Source organism: Protopterus annectens, chromosome 8.part0, assembly GCF_019279795.1.
Source record: "Protopterus annectens isolate FY-2018-M chromosome 8.part0, PAN1.0, whole genome shotgun sequence".
Classification (NCBI taxonomy): domain Eukaryota; kingdom Metazoa; phylum Chordata; order Ceratodontiformes; family Protopteridae; genus Protopterus; species Protopterus annectens.
The window spans coordinates 1,352,258,164-1,352,278,242 of record NC_056741.1 but is presented as its reverse complement, the minus strand read 5'-3'; the positions used below and the strand labels follow the sequence as shown (position 1 = coordinate 1,352,278,242).

Genomic DNA, 20,079 nt, shown 5'->3' with positions numbered 1-20,079 from the left:
AACAGTTGCTCCTGCTCACTTTTCTTTAGATCCAGTTAAGATAAGGTAATGAAAACTATAAAAACTTTTTGCTAGCTTCATTCTTAAAGTAATTCTTGCTGCTTACTGTCCTGGAAACTGCTGTCAATATACAAACAGCACTGCTAACAGTAGGGGCTAATGATGTCATTGAACCTGTATGGCAAACATACGTGACTTTACAACAAATGTGTTTCTTTATCGTACAATATAATATGAGTGCATGATCCACACGGGAGGTATCAACTTATACATAATATCAGGATGCATGTGTAAATACATTGCACATCTCTAACGTTATCCTAGCAACAAGAGATGTACATTGTCTTAAAAATTTTCATGAAAACACAGCTCTTTTCCAGTGCCTGTATATATAAACACTATGAAGTGGCATTAACAGACCATATGATGCCTCTAGCTAAATAAAGGAGTGAGAAATGGGTTGTGCCAGTGCCATATGCTCGCTACAAAGAAGAACATTAATTTCAAAATAAACAAGAATCCATCATTTAAAGTAGTCAGCAGTCAAAAAAGGCATCTGCTGAAGTACGGGTGCACAAAGCTGGATCTAGTATACTAACAAAGCCCTGCATGCATACAGTACTTTAAGGAGGAAGTGTATACTTTATTGGTACAGAGAATATGGCAGCATGTTCTGCACACATTAGCTTCTTGTCTGCATGCAGTATTTTTTATGGTGGTGAAAAAGGGCACCTTTAAACTATTTAAGTCTTTACGTCTTAGAATAATTCATGCTACAACACAGTGCTCATAGTTTGAATAGACATACTCAGTGCCTAGCACACAGACTGCTCTGTTAGTTTCCATGTCTCTATTCCTGGGGAGGAATTCGACTTTTGATTGTGACATATTTGCAAGTAAGTCAGCATAATGGTTATGCACGTCACCTCTTGGGAATCTTGTTAAGTGTATTTTCCTCTGCTCCTGATGATGCGGTGCCTTTGCTTACTGGCTGCCAGGTGCAGACTGACTTACTCTGTAGACCTAAGACCTTGTTTATACAAGGGTGAGTCACACATATGGTCTGCCCATCCCCCTCCCTCATTCTTCCAGCAGCTAGGCCCTTGAGCAATACTTTGTGCAAGCTGGAGTGGTAACGTACACGAGTCAAGTATTGCTGCAGCTCACCTGGGCCTCACCTGATGGCCACATTGACGTGGATAAAGATGTATAAACAGCATGAATACCCAGCAACATGCACTGTAGGTAAACAAACCTGCTTAATAGAATTTGGTGCACTTAATCTTGTCTGCTACTGTAGGCATGAATGTTTATATTTTCCTGAATGGCATCATATTAAATATAAATTGTTACTGGATAACTGCTTTTTTATGATATGTTTATATACAAAGTAGTCAGAGCCATATTTGCTCCCAAAGTGGGGACAGCAGTGGATAGTCTGGATAGACACTATGAAAGAGAGACACAGAGGAAAAAAGAGAGGAAATGGAAAAGGAACTTTCTGCCTTAAGTTATTCATGTTATGTGTGTCTCTATATGCTATACACTCATCGTGCTGTCTGTGACAATGTCCGCCATGGGAGGAGGTTATAGGTATATGTGTGAATGCTACCAAAGCTATTATACGTTCATACCTTCACAGAGCACTTACCAGATGTTGGGCTGTCACCTCTAGTTGACAATGATGACAACACACACTGCACAGTCTAATGACACGGTGCACATTTCTGCAATACCACTATGGGAGAGTTCACTCCCCCATCACCATGACAAAGACCCCTGTGGAAGTTCAGGCTGACCCCACAACCTCACTGGTGCATGGTAGGCAACCTGCAACTGTGAACCCCTCCTGGACACCTCACAAGTCCTCAGCCCACACAGTATCTGGAATCGGCACCAAATCTGACATGCACATACCAACTTGATACTGATACATGTTCGACACTCAGCATAAATCAGAGGATGGGCAAGTAATGAGGCAAAGATAGTTTTACCAACAACATTTTGGAGATATTAAATGTAATTTGTGGCTTTTGTAATGGCCCACATAATTTGCATGTTGGCATGGACTACAGTTACAGGGAGCCAACAGTGTTGCTGAGGTTGCTGGTGGCACATGCTACCCCCATAGGTGCTTTGATGAGGCACATCATAACTGCCTTTGGCCTGCTCCTACAGGCCATGCAGTAAAAGGACATGGAAGGTCTGTATGTGAGATTATCATGCGCAAATGCCACCCCTACACAAACAGCACAGACCACTGCTGAGGTGGCTCCACTCTCAGCTACAGTCACACAGCCTGCCACCCCTGAAAATTAGTGGTTTTATTGTTCTGGGCACTGATTATCCTCTTAACACCTCTGACCCCTCACTGGGCTGCTTGCAAATATTCCCATAGTTCTACCCCTTCAATTTCCCTGTGGGCACATGAAGCACCATGCTTGTTTATATTTATCATCCAGGTCATGCATTATGATGTTCTGTAGCCTCCTGACTTGGAAAACCATCGTAGGGTGCTCGCACTTGATCCTGTATTTCTGGTCCTTCCTTGCCACAGACCACATCAAGCACCCAAATATCTGCAAGCAACCACAGTGGACATCACCAGTAGTTATTAGACAGCAACTCAAATCCACAAAATTGCAGATGTAATCCCTGACTCCTCAGACTTGCGTACCGGAGTATGTGGTTACTGAATTTTCCTCCTATGACCTTACCCCATATTACAATGTTGCTGCCATCTGTCACTGTGTTTCCCATCTACGTGTACATGTGATGATGACTGTGCCCCATCCCATTCTAACCTGTGTGAGTATGGTTATGTTATATAACTGTAGCCTAGGTATGTTAAACCAGACATATCCAGCTGAAGGGAAGTGAGTGCTATTACTATGGTTGTGTACATGAAAGTTTGATCATAACAGGACCCTAATCTGGGAGGATAAGCCAAACTAACCTGGCTATGGGATGAGGGTGCCCCCCCACAGTATGCATATGGAAGTTGGGTACAGGCAGAGGCACAAGCCATTCTCATGGCTGCCTCAGTGATATACAATCCAGATAGCTCTTGCCTCTTTATTGGAAATACGTGTTCTAGGAAAAAAGCTTCTCTCAATGGGATCGAATCCCGTTGTGAGAAGCTTGATCTTCTGCAGCCACAGGAGAACATTTTACCTAGTAAAATGTGATTAAATAATCTCAGAAGAAGTGCAGAAGATAGTTTCATTGCTATCACTGATACTTGTAACAGACTGTTTTTTTACTGGTAGAGAGACCTCTAACCAGTAGGGCATAGAATGTTTTCCTGGGGAGCTTGAAGGTACTATGCTTTGGCTGGTAATCAGGAAAAACAAGTGGTCTCCAAATATAATGAATGTAAAATGAAGAACAGTCCAGGAAAGGCTGGCTGGGGTGGGAGAAATTATTTTACTAACACAACCCACAGTGGTGCAACAGAAAGCATTGTCAACTTACAGCAAGAGGGTTTCTGGTTCGATTCTAGGCTGGAGGGCCTTCTGCATGCAGCCTGCATGTATGGAGCCTGCATCTCCTCCCTGCCACATGTCGTATGTATTAAAATGAGACACTGAGGTACGGGATGGGTTCAAGTCGTTTATTGTACATAAACACATCAGTTGCTGTAACTGGAACATATACTTCGAACTTTATATGCTTACTGACTGACTCACTATATATACATCTCCATTCAATCTAGCACTTACACTGAATGACTATACAAAATGGCACTAATCTCGCATGTGCTCAGTAACTTATATGCACATGCTATCTAGCTACAGTGGCTGACTTAGTACAATATACACACTGATCTACATACCCTTTGATCACATGGGTTTCCTCTGGGTGCTCCGGTTTCCTCAAGTGAAAATGACCTGCAGGTATGGTAGCTGCACGGCTCCAAAAGTCCTCAATACAATTCAAAACAGCAAGAGCCAGCAAAACAGTGACAATAAGGTTTATTGTAAATACAATAAGGAGAACAAACAGACCGGTTTTGGCTAAATAGTTATTAAGCCTTCATCAGTGTATCAATGCTTCATAACAGACATTCTCCTTAAATAGTAGTTGGTCCACCTGGAGGTTAATTAAGGAAATTACACTTATATAAAAGTATTAGATATTTTCATTGAGTCCTGGAGGGAATAATGCCCCTAGTTTAACCATCCATTTTTTTCTCTTTGTTATTGAGTAGTTGATGCCAGCCTGATTTATTGTTATTGTTGCCCTGTATTTTATCTAGAATGGTAAAATGAAAATTGGCATTAGGGTGTTTCTCCGTGAGTTTATATAATGCATTTCTGATTCTCTTGGTCCTAATATCGCTTAAATGCTTCGAAATTCTGAACTTAAATGGTCTTGAGGTTTGGCCAACATAGAAGGCAGAGCAGCTGCATGTGGCCATATAAATTAACCATTCTGATTGGCAACTGGCAAAAAAAGTTGTTCTTCTTCTTTCGGCTTTTCCCGGTTAGGGGTCGCCACAGCGGAACTCCGGTCCGCTAATGATTGGCAGTAGATTTTTATGGTGCTGAGGTGCCAGCTCGAAGCCCAACCTTCAATGAAGGCACGCCCATTCATGCATGTCTTTCGAATGCCACTCAACTGCGGGGAGGACATGCAGACTCCAAACAGAAGGCACTTCAGCCAAGAATCGAATGGGAGAACCTCTTGCTGTGAGGCGGCAACGCTACCGCTGCACCACAGCGGCTTCAAAGTAATATTGAGTATTTTACCACTGTTCCTACTGGAAAACTCCTTGGTTTTAAAAATACTTTTACAGTGTGTACAGTGGCCACATGGAAAACAGCCTTGTAGAGCCCTGCCCTCTATGGTTGTTTGTATGGAATGTATGTCTGAGGTGCGTATACATTTGTAATGACTCATGTGTGAGCCCAAGTTTTTACCTTTTCTGAAAGAAAAGTGACACGTCTCATCTATAATGTCCCTCAGCCGGGTATCGGCTAGGAGAATATTGTAATGTCTACGTACAATGTTAGTAAGGACATCTGTATTCCTCCCATATGTTGCAATAAGTCTTATAGGTGAGTTCTGCTTAGCCAATTTGTCCTTATATTGTAATAACGCAGACCTGTCATGTTCAGATGCCTAATGTTTGGCTCGATAACATCCCCTGTTTTGTAGCCTCTCTGCTTGAATCTCTCAACAAGATCTTGCTCATATATGTGGTGGATATTAGCATCTGAACATATCCTTTTAATTCTTAAAAACTGCGACTTTGGACTGTTTCTGCATATGTAAGATGGATGAAAGCTGGTGGCATGGAGTAAGGAGTTGAATTGGGGATGTTTTATATAAACTTCAGTAGAGAGAGTATGGTCAATATTCCGTGTTACCATTACATCAAGAAATGTAATGCTATTGATATCAAGAGACCGTAAACTCAATCCCCCACTTGATGTGATTAAGGTATTCAACAAATTCCTGAAGGTAAATACTATCAGATCTCCATACCAACCAGCAATCATCCAAGTTTCTCCTCCATATGTCGATCTCTTCCAAATAGATGTTATGGGCCTGATCATAAATAAGTTGTTCTTCAGTATAGGCCATGAAGAGTTCGGTATATATGGGGGCAAAGGAGGCTCCCATGGCAGTACTGTTCAACAGTAGATAACATGATTCCTGAAAGTAAAACACATTCTTAGTCAAAATATGTTTTGTTAAGCAAACCAGAAATGTCTTAAAACCTGGTGGGTATAATTCGGCCTTTGATAGCCAGTACTCAAGAACCTTCAAGCCCGCCCAGTGAGGGATACTAGTGTACAATGCAGAAACATCCAAAGTGCACATAAGCCACCCAGCCTCCAACTGCATGTCTGAAATGATCCTCAGGAATTTGGTGGTATCTTGTATTCTGGCTCTTACATATGTACGTAAGGCCTTGAGGTGTAGTGTCAAAAATTGGGAAAGGAGTTCCGTAATGGAGCCTCTGCCAGAAATGATTGGTCTTCCTGGTGGATTTTGCATATTTTTATGACTTTTGGGTAAAACATAGATATACTGACTAAAGGGATCCCTAACTATTAGGTGATATAATGTATCATCAGTAATAATGCCCTCTTCCCTAGCAAGATGAAGGAAAACATCGATTTGTTTCTTAAAACCATTGGTAGGATCACATACCATATGTTTATAGTACTGCTTGTTCAAAAGTTGTCACATGGCTTCCTCTTTGTATTGTGTCATGTCTTGTATCACAATGGCACCACCTTTGTCTGCTGGCAAAATGACTATTTCTTGATTCTTACCCAATTCCTGGACCATGTCCATCTCATGCTTGGATAGACTATTGGATTGTATCTTATGTTCCATAAAATTGAAGTGTAGATCTTTGAGGATCGAATTTTGGAACATGAGAACAGTGGGATGCATGGGGGATTGAAGCTAGACTTGTGATATTTAAATCCAGACTGTGGTTGTGAGTCAGATGCTGTATGGAAAAAGAGTTTCAAGTTAAGACATCTACAAAAGGATGATACATCCTGTGCAAAGGTATCTTCAGGCACAAAGAACACAGGTATAAAATTCCATCCTTTATTTAGTAGTTTGACATGAGAGGGTGAAAGATCAACAGAGGAAATATTTATTACATTATTCAATACTACTTCTTTACCATTAACCTGAGTAATTGCTCCATACTTTCTGGCCCTGTGTTTCCTACCCCCCTGCTTTGATTTGACCCTAAAGGAACAATTATGTTATTTTTTTTGGCTGTAGGTGAGTCTGTGACATTCTGTGCATAGGACTCCAAACCAGTGGAAGATTCTTCCCCTGATCCCTCACCACTAGAGGCCGTAGATTTTTTAAGTCTTGATCGTGGCCTCTTTCTTTTGGTAACTTTCTTGTTGTAGGGTTCAAATCTGACATGTTTGCTGTTTGCATATGGGTGACCTGCTGCATGATCTGAGACGTCCTTATGGAACTTCATGGTCTTTTTCTCATTTAATTGCTGCTCCAATACTAAGAGGTCCTGGCTCAATTTCCTCAGACATTAATTATATCCTTCATCACTTTCAAATTGGGTGATGTCATTACACATGGTTATAATCTCAGAAATATTCTTATCTTTGGTTCTGTCATAGTATGAAGCTAATGTCCTGATGAAATCCATAGATGCCTTATGTTGTACTTCTGCCCATTGTTGTAAAAGGGTGGGGTCAGCCTGTGGGACTAATGGTTGAATTTGCACCCTCAAGCCCCTGGGGGAAATGTCCTTGATAATATATGCCTTAAATAACTTGTCATGCCAAATATTGGCCCGCAGGGCCCTCATACTCTTGCTGAGTTTGTGAAATTCTATTTCACAAGTGATGGAGTGTATAGTCCCATTGGAGGTATTCAGTGTATTATTTAAACTAAAAATGTCTAGGTCGTCCCTGTCTGAGTGAAACCCCTTGAGTAAACTGTATAAATCCATTGTTGGTCAATATGTCTAAATTATATTTTTGATATAAAATATTGCCCTTGATCAGCTAAATGGCAATCCAATTGGTAATAAAGTATATTATTATGAGCAATAAGGAATATCGTATATAGTGATTGTCACAAAAATGGTGTTGTTAGCAGTGTTAAGCACCCAAAGATTGTATATATATATATATATATTTTTTTTTTTTTTTCTAAAATATGGGAACAATATTAACCCCTGCTAAAGCCCAATAGATATTCATATATCCAGTTGTCCACAATAAGAACTAAATATAGATCAAAAATACAAATAAAATGTAGTGGCTCCTGCAGTATGCAATATATATTACAATATAATACAACACAATATACGATACCCAGCTGTGGGACATTATAGATGTGACGTGTCACTTTTCTTTCAGAAAAGGTAAAAACTTGGGCTCACACATGAGTCATTATAAACGTATACGCACCTCAGACATACATTCCATACAAACAACCATAGAGGGCAGGGCTCTACAAGGCTGTTTTCCATGTGGCCACTGTACACACTGTAAAAGTATTTTTAAAACCAAGGAGTTTTCCAGTAGGAACAGTGGCAAAATATTCAATATTACTTTTCTTGCCAATTGACAATCAGAATGGTTAATTTATATGGCCACATGCAGCTGCTCTGCCTTCTATGTTTTCCAAACCTCAAGACCATTTAAGTTCAGAATTTCAGAGCATTTAAGCGATATTAACACCAAGAAAATCGAAATGCATTATATAAACACATGGATAAACACCCTAATGCCAATTTTCATTTTACCATTCTAGATAAAATACAGGGCAACAATAACAATAAATCAGGCTGGCATCAACTACTCAATAACAAAGAGAAAAAAATGGAATGTTAAACTAGGGGCATTATTCCCTCCAGGACTCAATGAATATTTCTAATACTTTTATATGTGTAATTAATTTTATTAACCTCACAGAAAAACCTACTATTTAAGGGGAATGTCTGTTATGAAGCATTGATACACTGGTAAAGGCTTAATAACTATTTAGCCGAAACCGGTCTGTTTGTTCTCCTTATTGTATTTACAATAAACCTTATTGTCACTGTTTTGCTGGCTCTTGCTTTTTTGAATTGTATTGAGGACTTTTGGAGCCATGCAGCTACCATACCTGCAGGTAATTTTCACTTGAATACTACTCTGTTTTCCTGCTGTTGGTCTGTGACATTCTGTGCAGAAGGTACCATTTTGCTTTTGGAGAATATCATTCAAATTTGTGTATCCACCTGGATAATCTTCGCTCCTGTTTTGGTTTGGAATGGCCCTTTCATTGCTATTTCATCAAGGTCCTGAGGAGGCTATGTATCTTTACAAGTCTATTGCAGATTTATTTCTTTATCCATGAATCTGTTTGTGTACTACAGCTGTTTTATCCGAACACGGATGAATATCTTGATCTGCCAGGTACTGTTTTATATTGCCCCTTGATTTAATCCCTATTTACAACCACAAACTATCTGGTTTATTGTGGATTTGTTCAGATGGGACTCTGTGGCAGTTATGGCATATGTATGATCCTAATATTCGTCATTTTTGGATTGTTCAGTAACCTAACAGGGGTAAGCCGAGCAGTTCACAGGCTGGACTAATTTTGGTCAGTTATGTGTGTATTTTTAAACGGATGCTGTGGATTTATTTTCAAAACGAAGTTCACTTTTTTGGCATTGCTTCACAAACTTTGAGATCATTTATCCTGGGGCACAGTTAAATGATTCATCACCTGAGCTTTTAACTGATATCATCGGGTTTTGGACATTTTTGACCATCTCTTTTGAATGTACTATTTTTGTGGCTATATGTGTTTAGTACATTGTTTAAATTTGGGCACTCTCTTTTGTACTGCATTAGATAACATTTTAGTATGACATTTCGGTCTCCATGTTTGTTAATATGACTATCTGTTAGATAACACGGTTTCAGAGCTAATGGGTATGAGTACTGTTTAACTGAACCTTAGTGGACCAGTCTAATAGTCGTTTAGACATTGTTAGCTAGTATAATTATATTTTCCATAGAGTTTATCCACTAGTGATTTTTTCAAACAACGACTAATTATATGAACAATTTATGTGTATTATTGACCTGTTCTAGTACAGCCGCGGTGGTGCAGTGGAAGCGTTGTTGCCTCACAGCAAGAGGTTCCCCCATTCGATTCTCGGCTAGAGTGCGGGGAATGCCTTCTGTGTGGAGTCTGCATGTCCTCCCCGCGGTTGGGTGGGCGTTTGAAAGACATGCATAAATGGGTGTGCCTTCATTGAAGGTTGAATGTCGAGCTGGCACCTTGGCGTTCGTGAAAATCTACTGCCAATCATTAGCGGACCGGAGTTCTGCTGTGGCGACCCCTAAACAAGAAAAGCCGAAAGACAACAAGATTGACCTGTTCTGAGGTAGAATATACGGACTGTTATTTCAAAGCCGGAATATACATTTTTGGATTCCGTTTTTCATGAATGGTTTTCCTGTTATATGTGGTTCATGTTTAATAAGCTTTTGGTGAGCGTAGGGATATATATACCATACCGATTGTACTTCAGTTATTCTGTATGTTGGGTTTTGTACAGCAGTATGCTTTACTAACCACACAATATTTTTGTCTGTTTACTTTGGTATATTATGCAGGACACTCATATTAGGTATTTTTATCCATAACATCGGACCAATATTATAATAGGGTATAAGCCCTAAGTCCCTTTGAGTAATATATAACTATATAGGGCATTTGGGACATTACTCTTGCATTCATAACAAAGATTTTATTCCACACATTTGGCGCCTAAATATCTAAGGTGGATTTAGTTCCAAGTACCCAATTAACATATATTACTTATATTTTTACCCTTTTGGCGAACTTGGTTGATACCTTTGTTGGCAATTTTGGTACCTTTTTTCACAATAGTGATTCATAACTGTTGGAATAATTATTGCCTTAGTGTAGCTTTTATACTGTTTTTCATATTACATTTTGATTGGCTTCTACTTAGGGCTTAGCACGGCCTGTTGATTTTTAGCCTATATTGGTCACTACTGTCCTTTACTATCTACAGTAATACTAAATAATTTCAGGAGGTGGTCATAGCACTGCTTGGTTGTATGTGGAATAAGAACAATATATGCAGGGGCTATTATAGTCCACTCTGACTGTTGCCTTATATTTAGATCTTACTGTTGACATTCATTGGGCTTTAGCAGGGGTTAATATTGCTCCCATATTTTAGAGCATTTATATACAATCCTGGGTGCTTAACACTGCTAACTACACCCTTTTGAATTATTGGTGGAATAATTATAATTACTGCAGGAGCCACTACATTTTATTTGGATCTTTGATCTATATTTAGTTCTTATTGTGGACAACTGGATATATGAATATCTATTGGGCTTTAACATGGGTTAATATTGCTCCCATATTTTAGAATATATATATATATATATATATATATATATATATATATATATATATATATATATATATACACAATCTTTGGGTGCTTAACACTGCTAACAACGCCATTTTTGTGACAACCATTATATACCATATTCCTGATTGCCCATAATAATATACTTTATTACCAGTTGGATTGCCATTTAGCTGATCAAGGGTAATACTTTATACCAACAATATTTTATATCAAAAATATAATTTAGACATATTGACCAACAATGGATTTATCCAGTTTACTCAAGGGGCTTCACTCAGACAGGGACGACCTAGCCATTTTTAGTTTAAATAACACACTGAATACCTCCAATGGGACTATACACTCCATCACTTGTGAAATAGAATTTCACAAACTCAGCAAGAGTATGAGGGCCCTGCGGGCCAATATCTGGCATGACAAGTTATTTAAGGCATATATTATCAAGGACATTTCCCCCAGGGGCTTGAGGGTGCAAATTCAACCATTAGTCCCAGAGGCTGACCCCACCCTTTTACAACAATGGGCAGAAGTACAACATAAGGCATCTATGGATTTCATCAGGACATTAGCTTCATACTATGACAAAACCATAGATAAGTATATTTCTGAGATTACAACCATGTGTACTGACATCACCCCAATTTGAAAGTGATGAAGGATATAATTAATGTCAGAGCAAATTGAGCCAGGACCTCTTAGTATTGGAGCAGCAATTAAATGAGAAAAAGACCATGAAGTTCCATAGGGACGTCTCAGATTATGAGGCAGGTCACCCATATGCAAACAGCAAACATGTCATATTTGAACCCTACAACAAGAAAGTTACCAAAAAAAAGAGGCCACGATCAATACTTAAAAAATCTACGGCCTCTAGTGGTGAGAGATCAGGGGAAGAATCTTCTTCTGGTTTGGAGTCCTATGCACAGAATGTCACAGACTCACCTACAGCCAAAAAACAGTAACATGATTGTCCCTTTAGGGTCAAATCAAAGTGGGGGGGGTAGGAAACACAGGGCCAAAAAGTATGGAACAATTACTCAGGTTAATGGTAAAGACGTAGTATTGAATAATGTAATAAATATTTCCTCTGTTGATCTTTCACCCTCTCATGTCAAACTACTAAATAAAGGACGGAATTTTATACCTGGGTTCTTTGTGCCTGAAGATACCTTTGCACAGGATGTATCATCCTTTTGTAGATGTCTTAACTTGAAACTCTTTTTCCATACAGCATCTGACTCACAACCACAGTCTGGATTTAAATATCACAAGTCTAGCTTCAATCCCCCCATGCATCTCACTGTTCTCATGTTCCAAAATTCGATCCTCAAAGATCTACACTTCAGTTTTATGGAACATAAGATACAATCCAATAATCTTTCCAAGCATGAGATGGACATAGTCCAGGAATTGGGTAAGAATCAAGAAATAGTCATTTTTGCCAGCAGACAAAGGTGGTGCCATTGTGATACAAGACATGACACAATACAAAGAGGAAGCCATGTGACAACTTTTGAACAAACGGTACTATAAACATATGGTATGTGATCCTACCAATGGTTTTAAGAAACAGATCGATGGTTTCCTTCATCTTGCTAGGGAAGAGGGCATTATTACAGATGATACATTATATCACCTAACGGTTAGGGATCTCTTTAGTCAGAATATCTATTTTTTACCCAAAATTCATAAAAATATGCAAAATCCACCAGGGAGACCAATCGTTTCTGGCAGAGGCTCCATTATGGAGCCCCTTTCCCAATTTTTCACACTACACCTCAAGGCCTTACTTACATATGTAAGAGCCAGAATACAAGATACCACCAAATTCCTGAGAATCATTTCAGACATGCAGTTGGAGGCTGGGTGGATTATGTGCACTTTGGATGTTTCTGCATTGTACACTAGTATCCCTCGCTTGGTGGGCTTGGAGGCTCTTAAGTATTGGCTATCAAAGGCCGAATTATACCCACTGAGTTTTAATACATTTCTGGTTTGCTTAACAGAACATATTTTGACCAAGAATGTGCATTAATTTCAGGAATCATGTTATCTACAGTTGAACAGTACTGCCATGGGAGCCTCCTTTGCCCCCATATATGCCGATCTCTTCATGGCCTATATTGAAGAACAACTTATTTATGATCAGGCCCATAACATCTATTTGGAAGAGATCGACATATGGAGGAGATAATTGGATGATTCCTGGTTGGTATGGAGATCTGATAGTATTTACCTTCAGGAATTTGTTGAATACCTTAATCACAAGTGGGGGACTGAGTTTACGGTCTCTTTTGATATCAGTAGCATTACATTTCTTGATGTAATGGTAACACGGAAAACTGACCATACTCTCTACTGAAGTTTATAGAAAACATCCCCAGTTCAACTCCTTACTCCATGCCACCAGCTTTCATCCATCTTACATATGCAGAAACATTCCAAACTCGCAGTTTTTAAGAATTAAGAGGATATGTTCAGATGCTAATATCCATCACATATATGAGCAAGATCTTGTTGAGAGATTCAAGCAGAGAGGCTACAAAACAGGGGATATATATCGAACCAAACATTGGGCATCTGAACATGACAGGTCTGCATTATTACAATATAAGGACAAATTGGCTAAGCAGAACTCACCCATAAGACTTATTACCACATATGGGAGGAATACAGATGTCCTTACTAACATTGTACGTAGACATTGGAATATTCTCCTAGCCGATTCCCATCTGAGGGACATTATAGATGAGACGTGTCACTTTTCTTTCAGAAAAGGTAAAAACTTGGGCTCACACATGAGTCATTATAAACGTATACGCACCTCAGACATACATTCCATACAAACAACCATAGAGGGCAGGGCTCTACAAGGCTGTTTTCCATGTGGCCACTGTACACACTGTAAAAGTATTTTTAAACCTAAGGAGTTTTCCAGTAGAAACAGTGGCAAAATATTCAATATTACTTTTTTGCCAGTTGCCAATCAGAATGGTTAATTTATATGGCCACATGCAGCTGCTCTGCCCTCAAGACCATTTAAGTTCAGAATTTTGGAGCATTTAAACGATATTAGGACCAAGAGAATCAACAATGCATTATATAAACACACGGAGAAACACCCTAATGCCAATTTTCATTTTACCATTATAGATAAAATACAGGGCAGCAATAACAATAATTAAGGCTGGCATCAACTACTCAATAACAAAGAGAAAAAATGGATTGTTAAACTAGGGGCATTATTCCCTCCAGGACTCAATGACTATTTCTAATACTTTTATATAAGTGTTTGTTTATCTTTTCGGCTTTTCCCGGTTAGGAGTTGCCACAGCAGAACTCCGGTCTGCTAATGATTGGCAGTAGATTTTTATGGTGCCGAGTTGCCAGCCCGAAGCCCAACCTTCAGCGAAGGCATGCCCATTCACGCATGTCTTTCGGAGGCCACTCAACCACGGGGAGGACATGCAGACTCCACACAGAAGGCACTCCAGCCGAGAATCGAACAGGAGAACCTCTTGCTGTGAGGTAACAACACTACCTCTGTACCACCACAGATAAATAATACTTTTATATAAGTGTAATTTCCTTAATTAACCTCCAGGTGGACCAACTATTATTTAAGGGGAATGTCTGTTATGAAGCATTGATACACTGATGAAGGCTTAATAACTATTTAGCCAAAACTGGTCTATTTGTTTGCCTTATTGTATTTACAATAAACCTTATTGTCACTGTTTTGCTGGTTCTTGCTTTTTTAAGTGCTCCGGTTTCCTCCCATATTCGAAAGACAAGCATTAGGTGAACTGAACACACTAAATTCGCCATAGGTATGAATGTGTGGTATGGAAAAGAACAGCCATGATAGAGCTAGCGACCCGGTGGTGTGATCCTTGGCTGCAGCTGATTGTCACGGTTGAAGTGACACCCTGACCACATGTGTAAAATAGGAAAAAGGGGTTGTGGCTGGATGGATGACAGCCCTCATAATTTTTTTTTCCATTCTATTCAGCTTACAGCAGCAGAGATGGCTCTATCATATTAAATGATTATGGGAAAGGGCAGGTTGGTTAAGTTCCAGTCAGTTAATGAGTACTTAAGGCCTTTACCAGCAGATGAAAACTTTCCTGCTATATTAGAAGAAAACACATTAATATTACCTACTGGCTTTAGGCAGCCATGTTAAAACGGAAGCAAAACAAAGCTGGAAAATAAGCAGAGAATACGGACACAACCCTCGCAATTGTTTTCTGCCTCTCATTTAAGCTTACAGAAGTAGAGAGCTTTTTAACAGCCATTGGAACACTTCAACAAATCCATCCTTTATATTACATGACTGTAAAATGCCACCTTAAGTTTTACACTTGATTTGCAAGCTACTAAGTCATTGGCCAACAGCTAACAACACAAAATAAGAAAAAATATCATGTATCAGATATCAGATACTGACTTTAGAAAAATATGTTAAAAACTGAAATAAAACAAAATTATAGATGAAGTGGAAAGTATTGGCATAGCCCTTTCAGTTATTGCAATGTGTAGCTAAGAAAGACAACAAAACAAACAGTACTTGTATTCTTGTATAAACCTTCACGATTGTGACCAAAAATCCATTTGGATTAGTCTGCTAACCTAACTGCATGAAAATAGGCAGAATAAAAGGACTATAGAATGGGAACAGCCAGTATAATCAGCAAGACCTCCCTTGAAATAACTGTGTCTGGGACTGAGTTGTACTTAAGTGAAAACAACCCATAGGATTGTTGGTGGGGTATAACTAGAAGAGGAATTCTCACAGATATATTTCTCAGCTCATATCAACTTTTATTGTAGTTGACCATTCCTCACAATTTTCAGTACTGTATAACACAGGCATGCCTTCATAACGACCTTGCTTGTTCAGCTTACCTTGACTCAGACGTGTTGGCTTGGTGATCCTGATCCCATCAATTGCACAGAGATTGTTGCATGGATACAATGTGAGAACTCCCTGCTTGTTTTCAATGTAACAATGTTCATCTGCCACACCAGGCCCTTGAATGGTGATATCTTGAGCTGCATGGCCAATGGTTGTCCTCCCTGAAGAGGGGAAAATGTGAAAATGAAACAGTTTCTGTTCTAGGTGACCACAGATAAGTGAATTTTAAAAAAGTACTGGGATTATTAAAGAATTCTGTTAACTCTGTCAAGGTGTACAAGGAGCCTGTCCAAAAATAAGTAATCATATTTAAAAAATAATAATGATTTTATTTATTTTGAGGGAGAGTACCATAGAGAGAAAAATGGTGTTGCCATGGGGGCCTCATGTGCCCCCTTGTTTACAAATTTAGTTATATGGTACTGGGAGCAAGAGATTGTGTTTACATCTAAGTATGTCCAATTCTGGAAACTCTATGTAAGGTTCTTAGACAATATCTATATTTTTGGACGGGCTCCTTGGACACTTTGATAGAGTTTATAAGAGTCATTAACAGTTCTACTTTTTTTTTTAATTCACATATCAATGATCACAGCAATCTATATATTATTTAGATGTAACTTTAAGCAAATATACAGTTCGTAGGAAGATCACATCTATAATATATCAAAAAATATCTTTTGAAATAATTATTTTACATTATAGCAGTAACTATTCCTTCAGGAAAAAGAAAAATATAGTAATTGGGCAAATTGTTGGGATAGCCAGAATACTTTCAGATGATAAAGGATTTTTAGATGAACTTCAAGTGGTAATAAAAATGCTTCTTACACAGAGCATACCCTGAAAAGCTTAAACTAAACAATATTATGAATGAAGTAATAATTGACAGCTTATTCTGGGTGGGGAAGAGGGTAATGAGTAATAACATCAGTTCTCCCCGATATTTTGAAAGAGCTATGATTTTATGTCATAATATTGACTCAAGTAATATAAGAAATATAATGATAATTAATTGGTAATTGTTTCCCTATTATGATGATATTCAGGGATTATTCACAGAAATACCTGATTTTTTATATAAAAGAACCCTGAGACTTAAGGAAAAGCTAGGAAACCAAAGGAATTCCATACACATTTCAGATAAGAAAGCTGGAACCTATAAATGTGGAGTATGTACCTACCCAGTATAATTATATTTTGGAGGGGGATAATATCGTTATTAAGAGTTTGGAGACAAGTATTAAAATATGGCAACATTTTAATTGTGGAAGTTTTGGAATTGTTTATTTAACTATTTGCAATACCTGTGATGCATATTATATACGAAAATGGAAAGGCGCTTAAGAAGGTGTATTTATGAATAGTGTTGGGATATTATAAACAATTATGCAAATAACTCACTTTTTAAACATTCCCTTAAATGTCTAGGTTCAGAAAATGTAGATTTGGAGTGTTAGAAAGAGTGTCTAGCAGTCCTAGAGGTGAATACAGAGAATTAATATGATAACTTAAATTAAATATGTACACTCCCCCGGGACTTAATGAAAGTGTTTCAATAAAGAGAGCACTCATATTAAGAACAGCCAAATTATAAGTTTGTAAACATGTAGTTCATGTCTTTGAATATATGTTTTTATAACAGAAAATGTAATATGATGTTTTATAATGTTTTATTATGTTGTAATATGGTTTATGATAGCAATATGGAAGAAACAAAAAAAGGAAGAAACAAAAAAAAAAAAAGAAGAAGAAACAAAAAAAAAACAAAAAAATATGATAGCAATAACCAATGACGTGGGTATGGTATCCACCCACATCATCGGTTATTGCTATTATACAATGACATTATTTAAGAAAAAAATTACTTACTTTTCTTAAATAATATCTTTGTATAATGGTGCCATGTTGTTGCTTTTTTTTTTTTTTTTTTTTTTTTAAATAAAAATAAATAAATATATAAATAAAGTTTGAAATCCGGACCATAGACAGGTACAAGAGAGACCAGATTGAGAAAGTACAAGGAAAATCAGGTACATTTCTTCAGTTTTTACACGACATACCTGATTTTCCTTGTATTTTTTTCTTTCCTGTCTCTCTTGTACCTCCGTACTGTCTGGATTTTATTTATTCATTTTACATTTGTTTACTGGGAAATTCCGACTGGACGGGTCCTTTTTCAGTGGAGGCCCGAGGAGAAAAGCTCCAATATACATATTAAACTTCTACAGTAGGATACAGTACAATTGATAATAAAGTAGATGTATACACTAGGAATATACAATATCAAATAGAAAATGGTACATTATTTATGCAGTTATACAGTAATTATATTGAATGGAATAGAATTAACATTGATTGCAGGACGTCTGTAATGGTGGAAGAGACTAGAGAAACATGGAGACAGTTAAGTAAATTTGGAGTTAGGATGGTTAGTGGGATAAAGGTAAGGCAGAGCTGTATCAGGTGGGAGGGGAAGTGGTTAGTCAGGGTTGGAGCAAGGGCAGAGCAAGTGCATTTGTAAGTGGGTTTTGAGTGTGGTTTTGAATAGACTGTTGGATGGTAATTTGGTTATGGAGGGGGGAGGTTGTTCCATAGTTTAGAAATAGCACAAGAGAAGAGTGCTTCTCCAGCAGAGTTTTTGGGTTTGGAAGTGAGAAGTAGGTTTTTGTTGTTTGACCTTAGGGGTCTGGAAGTTGTATAAGAGTGGAGTAGATTTTGGAGTGATGGAATATTTTGGGGATGGTTTATTAGTTTGTGGGACAAAGATAGTTGATTCAGGTGAAGAAGTTGGGGGAGTTCAAGCCAATCAAGTTCTTTGATTGAGTTGCAGTGATGGCTGTGATAGGTAGCCCCAGTTGCAAATTTTGCAGTTTTGTTGTAAAGGTTTCTAGTCTGTTTAAGTCATTTTGTCTAAGGTTAGTAAAGATGGGAGAGGCATAGAGTAGGGTTGAGATTAGCTGGGAGTTGGCAATAGCAATTTTGGCTATTAATTAATTTTTTTATTAAACATGTTTGGTTTTCTCCTTTGTGAGTTACAATAAATTTTATTTGGTTATTAGTACACTGTGTCGCTTCATATTTGAGGAGGTTTTTAAAAAATAATCTAAACTCCGAAACAGGAACAGTAGCATACAGCGTGCTTAGATGTGTATCTTAGAAACTTCTGGATCCACTGTCAGAGACAGGAAACAGGATAGGGTTCAGAACTAGCTTGAGTGGCATATTAACCACAGGTGTTTCACAACTGTGAACAACTACCCATAAACTATTAAACAAATTTATCATTTTTTTTTAAGTTGAAGAAAAGTGAAAAAGCTGTAGCATATATTAATGGAAAAAAGTCTGGGTGACCGGACTTTTTCCATTGCTATATGTTTGGATTTACAATGGGCACACTGGTTGGGCTGACCAATCAGCATGCTATTTTTTTAAATATTAATGGCCAGTCATTGTATAATAATGATTTTTGATCAATTAACTGTTTTCATGTAATGTATTACATTATGTCATGTGACTTAATGTAGTATTTAAATAGTTGGTTGTATGTATGGTTGAATGATTCTGATGAAGTCCATATGACATTATTGGACAAAAGCAATTATTTTTTTATTAAACATGTTTGGTTTTCTCCTTTGTGAGTTACAGTACTTTTTTTTGGTTACTAGTACACTGTGTCGCTCCATATTAGAGGAGATTTTTAAAAAATAATCTAAACTCCGAAACAGGAACAGTAGCATACAGTGTGCTTAGATGTGTATCTTAGCAACTTCTGGATCCACTGTCAGAGACAGGAAACAGGATAGGGTTCAGAACTAGCTTGAGTGGCATATTAACCACAGGTGCTTCACAACTGTGAACATCTACCCATAAACAATTAAAGACACAATATACCAGAGAAAACGCCACTGTTGTGTACTTAATGACTGATCCACACATTTAAGGCCAACGCATGGGTCAGTTTTGCAATATTTTTATCTCTGAGCACCTAGTATTGTGTTTTTAGATACCTGGTATTGTTTTAAAATGCTAACAATTTTCATTGAAATTATTTTAAATGAAAAATGATCTAGAGATTCTTGCATGCCTAGATGGCTTCTGCAATTTTCTGCAATGGTCTAGAGGTAAAATTATTCGTTAACAATACTGGGTTCAGTCAATGGTATGACTTCCCTTCAAAACTGTTGTCATTGCTTACAGCAGATGTAGCAGTCCTACCAGAACACTCCGGAAT

The 20,079-nt window shown here is 38.0% G+C and overlaps 1 protein-coding gene across 8 annotated transcripts in view; it reads right to left on the bottom strand.

The window, feature by feature from the left end:
* Nucleotides 1–20,079, bottom strand: part of PHLDB1 (pleckstrin homology like domain family B member 1) — a 2,201,164-nt gene that overhangs the window by 1,676,730 nt on the left and 504,355 nt on the right. For all 8 annotated transcript variants that reach the window (XM_044080920.1, XM_044080921.1, XM_044080924.1 and 5 more), the window contains exon 4: nt 15,836–16,006. In XM_044080920.1, coding sequence (XP_043936855.1) covers nt 15,836–16,006 — 171 coding nt within the window. The remainder of the gene's footprint in view (nt 1–15,835; nt 16,007–20,079) is intronic.